We start from the raw sequence: 12,311 nt of genomic DNA, 5'->3' as shown, positions 1-12,311 counted from the left end.
GGCCTGCACGGACAGTTCTATGCAGCTGATAGTCAATACTAAATACAGCTTCACGAATACTTTCTAGAGAAGACGAATATTGAGATCCAATCGGCAATGCATATCATACAATCCCGAACTATATTTATATATATCATAATTAATCTTCTATATCATCGTCGCTCAGAAACAGTTGTTCCTCCTTTTTCTCAACCTCATTTGTATCTAAACTCTGGATCTTGGCTCGTTGGCCCTCAATATCTTGTGGCATATCATCATCTAGAAAGTCTTCTTCCTTTGGAGCGTTTATGCCGCTGAATTGAGTGATTCTATCTAGTCCGCGAGGACCGGACTGGGTATCGCCCGTGATCTTCGACAGATATGGCAAGTAGTGTAGAAGCATTTCTTCGCGAGACATCATAAAAGGCATTTGCTGTGAGATATCGTCTCGTTGCTTGGCAGCATTCAGTGATAGATTCGCATTCATCGCGTTCGATTTCCACGATGCAACGCCTCCGTCACGACCAGCGGCCAAGCCGTGGCCAGGCCGTCTGATACCAGATGGATCGAGCAAGAGCTGTCTCTCCCACAGATTCACTAAGCCATCAACTTCTTCAATATCTTTCCATAAACGCTGTGAAGTTGGATAATAAAGCTTGAATGGACCGACATGTTTGCCTTTGCTGGCAGAAGAAGACTGCTCAACTTTTCTCCGTACAGGATACGGCAAAGAGAACACTATCCCGCGTACAGCAACGTGGAAACTGATCTCGTCCTGTCGTAGTCGATCAATACTTGCGCCATAACCCAGAAGACGACCACGTGCTGTCCCGATTCCATTCCGGCTGTTGAATAAGAATGATCGAGTCTCCGAGCCTAGGATGTCGCTGTCGGACAGATACTCGATGCAGCCTTCTAGCGTCTCTATAAATGACGATCCATCACATGACGGCGGATAATTCTCGTGCAAGGCCGCAGTAAATGTGTGAACGTCCGTTCCAGTCTTGTCCATCAATTCCTCAACAGATACCTGCGAAACCTTCGGTCGATCCAAATGCCGCAAATGACTTGGAGGCGCAACATGAACTTCCTGCGGTTGCTGTCCTGGATCAGTAGCCTCATCTCTCTTATTATAAACCACTTTGCCAACAGCGTGAAACAATCCCAGACTAGTCTCCCGCTGTGTAATCAACTCCAACGACTCTTTCTCCATGGCAGTTAGCGGGACTGTACTCTTCCTTGTCGACTTCCAAGCAGCCCGACCACTCCATCCTTGGCTGCCAGTAACATCTCGCACGCAGAGAAATTCGAGTGCAGATATAGCGCTTCGGATATCGCCCAATTCCGATAGCTTCTTCAAGGCTTCAGTGCCAGGTATCTCCCGCCGTCCTGACTGAGCAGTTTCCTTTCCCAAGATGGTTTGCAAGGCTTTCAGCATAAAGGTAGGTGCTATAGGATTGAATTCAATGGTCGTAGCTCCAGGATGAGTGTATACTTCTGGGCCGAGTAATCTGTGCGCGGTCAAATTCTCAGATGTCGACCCGCTCGAACCTAACATTGTCTCGGAAATGATGATGACAATAGGCGGAGTCGTGTCTGGTGTACTTCCGAATATACTTCGTGAACCGGATGAGCTCGCCAAATACCGACGTAGAGAAGTCTGGAATGAAGACAACGCAGTAGACCCCCAGGATAAATTGGCCGGGAACTCTTCGATCAATATCACCCTTTTCCGAGCCGGCGTCGATGCCTGTTTGGGCCTTGAAGATGCAGAGGAATCGTCAAGGTCAAGACCGCTAAAACCGTTTAATTGGCTTAAAAAATAATCGAATTGCGCACTAAGAGAAGCATATTGACCATTTCCACTATCAGTGCTAAATGGGCTTTTCCAGTCGACAACATCGAATTTCATCTCCTCAGATAGCAGCGAGACAGTTGTAGTCTTTCCACACCCCGCTGGACCGTGTAAAACAAGTATTTTCTGTAAATACGATTAGAGTGATCTAATTTAAACCAGTTGGCGTTCATCAACTCACATGTCGACTTCTCCCAGATAACGCAGCGCTCAGCCACTCCCTGACATCAGCCACTTTCTTCTTGTGAACCGCCAAGTGCTCAACGGAATTGGGCGCATATTTCTCCGACCAGGGTCTTTGATCAGTCTCTTCTGCATGCGTTGCCCCCTCGGTCCGTTTAACAGGCGCATCGTCATCTAGAATGAACCGTTTCGAAGTCGTTCGCGAAGCTGGCTTCGAAGCCAGCTTTGAAGCCGTAGACACCGCCGCATCTTGCTTCTTGACCGAATCTTGAATCGTAAGCTTCTGCGGCCTATTTATATCACCGAGTAGATCATCCTCGATCCAGTCATCTTCCAACCAGTCATCCTCAATCAGATCATCTTCCAACTGCTCCGCAAACGATGACCCCTGCTGTCCCTGCCGCGAACTAGCATCCGATTTGCTAAACGACCATCGCTGTTCATCGGTGGCCGGCTGAAAGAAACTATGCAATGACCGCGTTGGCTCGGCTTGTTGTTTTTGTTGGCGAGCCTTCTTCTGTGGCGACGGTGACGACACAGCCGCTTTCGAGTCCTTCTTTGGCTGTCGAGAAGACGCTTTTGTTTTACCTTTTTCGCTCGGTTTAGGTTTCGTTGTTGTTGATGTTGTCGTCTTCGCCCGTTTTGACGGAATCTCACGCGATGGTATACTGGTGTTTACCGTTGATCTAGAGTAGGTCTAATAGGTTAGTTCGACCTGGGCAAGAGATTAAGGAGGCGGAAAGATTCTACCAGACTACTGCTGTTCCTCTTTTCGGGACTGTTTATGTCGATTGATGGCAGCTCTTCGTTATCTGAGGATGAGAGAACCACCAGTTTGCGCTGCCGTTTGGCGGGGGGAGCAGCCATGGCGATGACGACGTTGATGTGAGGGATAATAGGGTATCATGATCATTGCTCGTCGAATAGAGTCGTCACATGCTAATAGTGAGCTAAGGATAGGAGTAATTTTTGCAGGAGGATGAGATGAGGTTCAGATGAGGAATGAATAACAATTCCCCGATCTATCGCTATCTCTAACCCTGATAACCCTAAGCTGGGGGAAGTGGGGCCTCCTGGACGAATCGCGATTAACCCCTGATCTACTCGATTATTCCAGACCCCAACATACAACATACTTCTTGTGACAACATTACTGAGACTTGCATGAACGGCGCTAGCCAGATAACGGGCATGACTTGACTCTATAGCTAAGGAAGCTGCCAATTCTATCGAGCTCGTGCGACGGGCATTATTACCCTCGTCCTTCCTACAATCGACGCGACACCTTCATACCTCAGCACAAGAGAGACAACATGGAAACCCTCAACCCCTCCGACCTCGTCACCCGGCTCGCCAGCGACGAAGATGCTGTCCGTAAGATGGCTGCCTTCAAACTCCAAGGCAGCATCGGCGATCCATCGTTTGCCGACATCTTCATTGCGGAGGGCGGGCTGAGTAAATTGCGGTACTTGACGTTGACAACGACAGGAAATACTTTGGCGTATAGTCTGACAAGTTTTGCGCGGCTGTTGGAGGTTGACAAAGGTTGGGAGTTTGTGGATGAGGAGGTTGTCGAGAGGGTAGTTTTTGTATTCTTACAGACTATCGAAAAGATTGAGGCATGCTAAGAAGTGTAGATAGTCCATCTGATTGTTACGCACCCCCTCGTCAATATCCTGCGCGGGGCAATGGCCATGCTCGTCTCGATCGTCTCCCACCCTCACACGGCTCGCTCCGAGTCTGAACAGACATCAGCTGAAGAGAAAGAGGTCTATGGCTTCCGAGCCCTCAAACCCGCTATCGACAAACATCCGCAATTCCTCGAAATGTTGGTCAGCAGATTATCATCCGCTGATCATGCGCTATGCGCGAATGCATTGCAGCTTATCAATTCTCTAATGCGCGACTCCATCACCAACGACGAAGAATCCGAGTGGCCAAAGTTCATTAAACGGTTACAAGATCTAGGCGTGATTCGGGCTGTGTATATTCTAATGCAAGGCAGCGCGTTGCAGGACCATGCGCATCCATTGATTGAGTTTCAGTCTTTAACGAAATTGCTGTTAAGGAAGTGGAAGAATGTGGCTGTAGATTTGGAGAAGCCGGATCACAGACGCGCATTGAAGGGGATTCATTTGGCTAGTAACCCGGAGAAGAAGGAAGCTGGTGGTAGTAGTGCTGGCGGCTCGTCTGAGAACGGTACTACTTCAGGTGAAAACGATATCAAGAAATCACGCAAACACAACCCGGAGAAATGGCGACGACTGGGTTTCCCGAGTGAGAGTCCCGCGGCAGAGTTTCATGAAATGGGATTTCTGGGCATGATGGATCTGACGGATTATGTGCGAAAGCATCAAGATGATTTTCAGAAAATGTTGCTGGAGCAATCGGCCAAACCGGTTGAGCAGCGATGTCCTATTGCCAGGGCGTCGTTGGCGGTTACATCTGTGCTGTATGAGCATTTTGAGGTTGAAAAGTCGGCCACAGACGATGCGAAGAACTATTTAGTTCTGGAATCTCGCTCGAATTTCGACAAAGTCTTCAAACCGTTGCTGTTGCACTGGTCGCGTATCCATGTTGCGGCTCTGCATGCGTTCTTCCGTCTGTGGAAAGCCACCAGCGCGGAAGTTGCTGATTTCGACAAGATTGTTGAGCTAGTTCGGATTTTGGTTGAATCTGTTGTCGGCGGTGCGCCACGCACAAAGGATGTTCAAGACGTTGAAGAAGAGCTAGACGACTTTGAATACCAGCGTCTACGCGAACTGCAAATGGAGCTACTCGAACTCACATATGAAGATGCCTGGGGCCAGCATTTGAGACAGGTCCGAGACGAACTACAGCATGAAGCATTACACTTCGTCAAAGAGCAGAGAATCCGATGTCTTTTACAGGGGGCTTGGTTTCCAAATGAGCCTGTCGCGTCACCTAGGCCAGAAGACTCGAGTCCTATCACGATAGTAGATTCGAATAATAAACCGGCACAAGGGTACAAATATGTGCAATTGTCACATAACAGGAGATATCTACATTTCAGTGATTTTGACGCTATCAAGGAGACGGCGCCTGCTTTGGATAGTCTTTCTAACAAGAGTGAGCCCCCCTCCCCCATATTGTTCTGACAGAACGAGCAGCTAATGTATTATTAGTCGACTTATCTATCGTGTCGTCGGTGGTGTCAAACGTCTCAGCCTCATCAGACGATTCCTCCGGCTCAACCATCAAGACTACCCCTGGCAACGGCAATTCATCTTCCCTTCACCCTACCCCCGACACATCCTCATCATCAGCAACAACATCATCCACCAAAATCACTATCCACGGCTACGCATCCACAATCCCCTCCTCATCAGGCCCCAGATCTCCAGTCACCACCCACAAAGAAACCGGGCACACACGCACCGGCAGCAGAGCAACACAACGCGAAATCCCGCTCCTGACACTTCGACCACAGAGCCACAGCGTCGCCTCGGAATGGCTGGATGGGCTGTTGATGCTTTTGAATCAACAACCCATCACATCCGAAACGAACAAACTTGTTAATTTGATCAGTAATTACGGCCTGAAGATCAGGTTGCTGAATGTGAGGTTTGATGATGCAGCGTTTGTGGGTGAGACGCCCAAGATACCGAGTAGGGAGGGTCTGGATGAGGATTATTATTATGATGTTTTCGGGGGGGTGTAATTATTTATTTGCTGGGCGTTTGTTTATATACTAATTGGATAGTGATACCTAGTCTGTTTATGTAGGAATATAGCACAGGGGTGATTGTACATGATTGCTATTGAATCAGGGGTAAAATATTGGGGGTGGCTTGCATGTTTTTTTAATCATAGCGCACTAGAAAGAGCAAAGCGAGGAACTGAGTGAGATTGAAGTTGTTCTTTCGGTAACCATCATCTTTACAGCTGGTGACCAGGTATATCGTAATGTCTAAGATAATTCTTGACATGGTTGACAGTTGTTGATACTACCCGGGCAAGTCATTGTCCTGTTCGGGGTGCTGGCACGCCTCATACCTAAAATTCAAGTCCGGCAAAAATTCCGTTCTCTAAGGTTGATGACCATCTCAAATCCACGTAATGACACAATTGGTGATTATGTGCATGTCATAAACAAGCTTTTCGGGGTACAGTGTACAGAATTGGTTGAGATAGACAGACTCATATCTCCTTTCCCGTATCATGGTTGCGTTCTTCTAATTTTGAAACTATGCGTCGAAGTCTGGAGATAATTAACGATGTCTTTCGGGACGGTCCTTCGGCTTGGAAGCTTGTTTCCATGGCTAGGAATGTGCCAAAGGGGAACCTTACGGATAAGAATGCGTTTGGCAAGAATAATGAGAAGAATAGTGTTTCGGTTGAGCAGATGGAGAATGCTTGGTTCTGTTTCCTTGATGTGGAAAATTTGGGGGTTTTTTTCAGCATGAACCTGTCGATTGTTTATATGGAAGTAATTTGCTTCTATGATTCTGTACTAGAAATACAGATTAGATTGTTTACTAGCGAGTACTGCAGCTTTTTCGCCGTCTCTTGCATCCAAGATTTGTATGTCAGGGTAATCCGTGTCACGGGGCCCCATCGACCTATACTCTGTGCTGACTTCAGATACGGTATGCTCCCTGCTAGCAACCGTTTCCAGCGGACGTTGTCTCAAGATATTGTTACCATAATGGAGGTTTCCTTGATAATTAGGTGGTGTGCCCGGTGAAATGGTAGTCTCTACCACTGACGCCGTAGGAGAGGCTTGAGCATTATTAATGTCAATCCTTGCCGTTGCTGCTGGTGAGTAGCTGACTGATATCGGATTGCGCTGAGTCTGCGTCCATCCCTCAGCAGGTTGATGGGTAACATAATTTTCAGCTTTGACATTCCACCAGTTCCTAATGTCTTCTATCATTCCATCACGTAGAGGTAACCTGCCCCATTCTTCCATGCGTGCTTTTTTACCGTGTCTATTTTCATTTCCAGGCTTGACTGACGCCTTAACCAAGGGTGGTTCGTCATGGCCGAGTGAGTGTAGTGTTGCTAGTGCTTCGAACAAGGCCAGTTCAGTATCAGCAAGTCGCTGTTCTAGCTGAGTGAGATAGCCGAGGGGAAGGCCCCTTGGTAGAGTCAGTCTGATGGTCGAAATGAAACCATCGACAAGACTCACCTTTTGCCACTCTCCGGATAGCTGCATTTTGATGGCTCTCCTAGACACTGTGTACAAATCGGTCTGTTCCGTGGACCGAGTCGTTTATATCAGCTCACTCGTACTTGACTAAATTGTGATAGTTGTATAGCAATGAATGCTTACATCTCTCGATCGCACTAAATCATCCTGGTCAGGCAATCAACGATAAACGAGACATGATATCACCGTGAATAATTACCTTGCACTTTTTCTGCCTACATGGCTCACAAGCAATTGGGTGTAGAAGTTCTCGCCTTACTGGGCCTGTAGTAAATCAGACATTTAGGTCATCCTTAATTGGGCATGTTATCGTACCGGTATCCATTTGAGAGTGATCGAGTAGGTCGGATTTGCTATTGGTAGCTGAGTCAATCCGAGGTTGTGACTCTCATGACTATCTCAGTTCCGAGATTGTCATGACTCTGAATCGACTCTGGAACATTGATATGAATGAGACTATTCAGAGGTAGAAGTTCCTGATGTCTAATTCGTTCCTGAAGGCGGCCCTACAAACAAGTCAAACCGTTAGTCAGTCCGGATTTGAACAAGTCCGGCATTACATCATAAACGAGCCCTAGCCCTAGCCGGAATTGAAAACTCCGGTGTTCTGGAGTACCAAACCCCGCTCTCCTCGATACAGAATGCCCAGAGAGTTGAGATTTTGATACTGGAGATAGAAGGCTGTCTGTAAAATTGAGCAGGTTGATGTATTTACACAAGTGAGATAAGCAATGTATCAGTTACTGAAATCTATGCGGGGATTAGGGCGCGTTGTAAAGAATTCACATCTTTCTAGCCAATCACAAGCGAGTAGTCGCGGACACACGTGACTTCTCCAGCTTTTTGCTCTGAATGAAGCTTCTCACATCGGTTCCTTCTTACATTCACGACGATGCGACATGTATCAACTGCATGATTATTTTAGACGGCTATATTGATGGAGGATATCAATCGAGTAGTCAAGACTCAACAAAGATGAATATCCGCAATCATGGCTGACACCGATGACCTCGATCTCCATCGCGAGCTCAAACGTCGTAGATGTGCTTCTACGACGACCGGCACTGGCACTACGCATGCCTCTCCACGCGAGCTTGGCATCATGCGCAAGGATGATACATCCGTCAGCTTCCTTGGCAGCTCCAGCGGCATCCACTTTGTCCGCACAGTCTACAATGCCTTTGCACGTCGCTTCACAGATATGCAGCAGGCTAGGGACGGCGGTCATGAAACTCTAGTTCCTGGGGAAGATGATCATATTCATCGCGGTCAAGGTCAAAGTAGAGCTCATGCCCCGCTATGGAAGAAAGAGGAACTCGACCCAACCAACCGACCGCTGTCATTTGAGGAATTGGTGCAATTGACGCACCATTATTTTGAGAATTGGCATCCAATCTACCCCTTTATGAATGCGCCCCGTATTCTTCGTGTTATCGAGCAGGTCAGCTATAGAGGGTTAAAATCGGTCAGTCGAGCAGACGCCATCATCGTTCGGTCTATGATCTCCATTTCTGCAGTTAAGAACCCGCTGGACCTGTCTAACGTCACTTCAGCAGCTGCTATTCCAGTCGATTTGGTATACCAAACCGTCCATGAAGCAATGACCAACTTGTGGGAATTACAAAATGAAGCGTCTTCCATTGCTTTACTCCAAGCAGCCTTCAGTATTCAGCTTTTCTTGACTTCTATCCTGCACTTAAATGCTGCTTCTAGAGTTGGGGGCTTTGTCACCCGTATGACCTTTCATCTGGGTCTACACCGCTGTCCAACGCGATATTCGTGCTTTACTAGTGAAGACGTTATGATGCGCCGTCGTATTTTCTGGTCGATATATTGCCTGGAAAGATATCTCAATCAAGCACTAGGAGTTCCACTTAGTATTCGCGATGATGATTTTGATGTTTGCTATCCGCAAGCCGAAAGACATTCAACCAGAGAGGATGCAGGCATTGTTCTAGAAGACAATCGGTTGAGACTCTTGACCCACTTGGCTAAATTTGCTCGATTAAGAGGAATGATTTCAGAGCTGCGGAACAAATCGATCATGCATAGTCGGGAAAATCTGGCAGACGCAGCTGAGGTAGACAGTGTACTCTTGCGATGGTGGAACGAGGTCTATGATGACGTGTATCCACTTGATTCAGAGGCCGAAGCTCCGCTTCAGCCTTACCAAGCTTTGCTGCTAATCGTGTCGAGGCATGAGGCTATAATTTCATTATATCGTCCGCTTCTCGCGGCGCACAACCCCGTGGCTGCAGATTACAAGACAGCCTTTCAAACCTGTATCAACTCTGCGAGATCCTTGCTAGTCGCTCTGTACGACTACATTAATCCTACTTTGAATAACAATCGTCGTCGATTTGTGGAATCTCCAGCACAATCACGAGCTCCTCTTACATCACCGTCATTCACATCGGCTGTCTGGATGTCCTGTATGATTCTCGTGTATGCCGCCTGGACGGGTCATTTCACCAACCACGGTGCTTTGCGATATGCTCGAATTGGCATTTCTGTGCTTCGCAATCTTGCTCTCTGCGAACGGGATTGGCCGCAGACATGCATCGATGCTATAGAGGATCTGTGCTCCGCCATGGAGAAGAATTCGCAAAATGGTACACCGTCGTCACTCAGGCAAGAGTCTCATTCTACATCATCCAAACAGAGCAGCGCGTACTTGCACGCATCAAGACCATCTATGCAACAACACCCACCGCCACGGGATGCTGTATTATCAGATTGTAGCCAAGAACAATTTCCAGTCTCAAACAATCGATCACCCCCAACGATGCGTCGATCCAGAGGCTCGATTGACGGGCATTATCAGCTCGGAGAGAACTTTACGACCCCCATGTATAATAGTGCTGCCTCGGTTGCTAGGGGGAACGAGATTTATAATCCAGCAAGTATGGTCTTTGGGGATCTCGCCGGGAACGGTTTTTCCTATGGCATAGGCCCTGAATATGCCTCGACTTTTCCGAGCTTGAATGAGTTTTCAATGAATGAGAATTGGACTGTAGCTGATGGGCCGTGGCTTATCCATGGAGACTTTGACGTTTTGTAGAAAACTAGATCGATGTAAAGGCGAACGGCGTATAATTGAATTCTTCTAATTTCTATCATACAAACTATTTCTTCAATTTTCTTATCTCCGCAACAACCGCCTCTGTAACCTCCTTGGTAGTAGCCTTCCCACCCAAATCCCTCGTCAAAACACCTTGCTCACATACATTCTCCACACAATCCAGCAGTTTAGCTGCAGCATCCTTCTCACCCAGCCAATTGAGCATTTCCACTGCTGTCCAAAAGGTGCCCACGGGATTTGCGATTCCCATGCCCGTGATATCAAAGGCAGAGCCATGAATGGGTTCAAACATACTCGGGTTTTCGCGCGTAGGGTCCAGGTTTGATGTAGGTGCGATGCCAATGGAGCCTGCCAACGCAGCTGCGAGGTCGGAGAGGATATCGGCGTGCTGTCCATTAGTTCATTCTCATTCGGAGATACGGAAGAGGGAAGGGGGGATACATACCAAATTCGTGGCGACAATCGTATCCAGACTGTCCGGCTTTAGAACCATACGCGTCGTCATCGCATCAACAAGCATCTTGTCAACCGTCACATCTGGAAAATCCTTTGCCACAACCTGCGCAACCTCATCCCAAAGCACCATCCCATTACGCTGCGCATTACTCTTGGTCACTACAGTCAACAATTTACGCGGTCTCTGCTGCGCTGTCTCAAATGCGAAACGCATAATACGCTCAATGCCATGGCGACTGAAGATGGCTGTCTCGGTGCCAATCTCCCATGGATAACCTCGGTGCGACCTACCACCCTGACCGGCGTATTCGCCTTCACTGTTTTCGCGGACTATGACCCAGTTGAGATCACCACTAGCGCAGTTGCGGAGGGGGGATTGCGTGCCGCGGAAGATCTTTGTAGGGCGCACATTTGCGTATTGTTGGAGGGTTTGGCAGATGGCTAGTCGCAGGCCCCAGAGGGAGATGTGGTCCGGGACATCTACCTTATTAGCTTGCTTTCTTAGTTCCAAGCAAGCTAAAGAAAGAGAGTCTTACCAGGTGCCCCCACAGCACCGAATAGAATCGCATCATGCTTCTTCAACTGCTCCAAACCTCCATCGGGGATGTATTTGCCGGTGTTCTTGTATGTCTCGGAGCTCCAGTCGTAATGCACAAAGTTAAGCTTGAATGTGTTGAGTGTATCCGCCAGAGCCTGGAGGGCTACGATGCCTGCATCAATGACCTCTGGGCCGATGCCGTCGGCGGGGATGGAAGCGATGCTGTAGCTGGGGATGGACATTTTATCCAGGACTTTGACTGATTAGGTCAAATAGTTGCAATTAAAAACGAATACACAACGAGAGGGGTTTATATATACCCCTCATTTCCCAAAATTCAAGTATAGTCTTTCAATTGATGTCGTGGTTGGCCGCGCAGAAATCATCTCCGGCAACAAGACCCAGGCCGGACAAAGACATGTCCGGTGACACTTCTACACCACATGCAAGAGCTCAGGATCATGGAAATGAATCATGAACATGTGGTCTGAAACTTGATTAGACAAGGCTCTGCCCTGCCAGAAAATATCACTCAAATTGGGCAAAAAGCACCATGATTGCGCAACACAACATAGACGAGCTCCTCCAACACATCCTTCCCCATATCAGTCAACACACCCACCTCCTCAAAAAGACAGAAAATATTCTCCGTAGTCCTCATCGGCCTTCAAGGCAGCGGCATAACAACCTGGACAACCTAAATCGTGCGCATGCCAAACAAACAGCACAATCTTAGAAGCATCTGCGTCTCTCTGGACGACTTCTACCTTCCCCACGACGGGCTCGCGCAAGTCCGGGATCAGAATACTCGCAACACATTGCTGCGGGAGCGTGGACAACCAGAGACACATGGCGTGGCTCTAGCGAAGCGGGTTCTTTTGCCAGCCTTTCCTCAGAGGATCAAGAAGGAGAGGTGCTCATTCCGAGATTTGATAAGCGCTACTTCAACGGCGGAGGCGAACGTGTGACCGAAACAAAATGGAAGGAAATTAGCGTGTTGTTCTTCCTCGAGTACGGCAGTAGTATCGATGTCATTGTCCTGGAA

At 48.0% G+C, this 12,311-nt stretch overlaps 4 protein-coding genes across 4 annotated transcripts; 2 read left to right on the top strand and 2 right to left on the bottom strand.

Annotated features, from left to right (window-relative positions):
* Positions 1-139: 139 nt before the first annotated feature.
* Positions 140-2,884, bottom strand: BHQ10_009644 (uncharacterized protein; the record flags this gene model as incomplete). The annotated part of the gene is made up of 3 exons (XM_040882582.1): positions 140-1,960; positions 2,016-2,714; positions 2,768-2,884. The coding sequence occupies 3 exons, from the start codon at positions 2,882-2,884 to the stop codon at positions 140-142; spliced, it is 2,637 nt and encodes an 878-aa protein (XP_040738146.1).
* A 446-nt stretch (positions 2,885-3,330) lies between these two features.
* On the top strand, positions 3,331-5,699 carry BHQ10_009643 (uncharacterized protein; the record flags this gene model as incomplete). Its single annotated transcript, XM_040882581.1, has 3 exons — positions 3,331-3,597; positions 3,655-5,107; positions 5,164-5,699. 3 exons carry the CDS (start codon positions 3,331-3,333, stop codon positions 5,697-5,699), a joined length of 2,256 nt encoding a protein of 751 aa, XP_040738145.1.
* A 2,482-nt stretch (positions 5,700-8,181) lies between these two features.
* Positions 8,182-10,251, top strand: BHQ10_009642 (uncharacterized protein; the record flags this gene model as incomplete). The annotated part of the gene is made up of 1 exon (XM_040882580.1): positions 8,182-10,251. The coding sequence occupies one exon, from the start codon at positions 8,182-8,184 to the stop codon at positions 10,249-10,251; it is 2,070 nt and encodes a 689-aa protein (XP_040738144.1).
* A 64-nt stretch (positions 10,252-10,315) lies between these two features.
* Positions 10,316-11,508, bottom strand: BHQ10_009641 (uncharacterized protein; the record flags this gene model as incomplete). Its single annotated transcript, XM_040882579.1, has 3 exons — positions 10,316-10,660; positions 10,718-11,208; positions 11,265-11,508. 3 exons carry the CDS (start codon positions 11,506-11,508, stop codon positions 10,316-10,318), a joined length of 1,080 nt encoding a protein of 359 aa, XP_040738143.1.
* Between the last annotated feature and the right edge of the window lie 803 nt (positions 11,509-12,311).

Source organism: Talaromyces amestolkiae (genome assembly GCF_001896365.1).
Source record: "Talaromyces amestolkiae strain CIB chromosome Unknown scaffold25.1, whole genome shotgun sequence".
In the NCBI taxonomy this organism is placed as follows: Eukaryota; Fungi; Ascomycota; class Eurotiomycetes; order Eurotiales; family Trichocomaceae; genus Talaromyces; species Talaromyces amestolkiae.
Note: the sequence above shows the minus strand (reverse complement) of the source record. Positions and strands in the feature narration are given on the sequence as shown.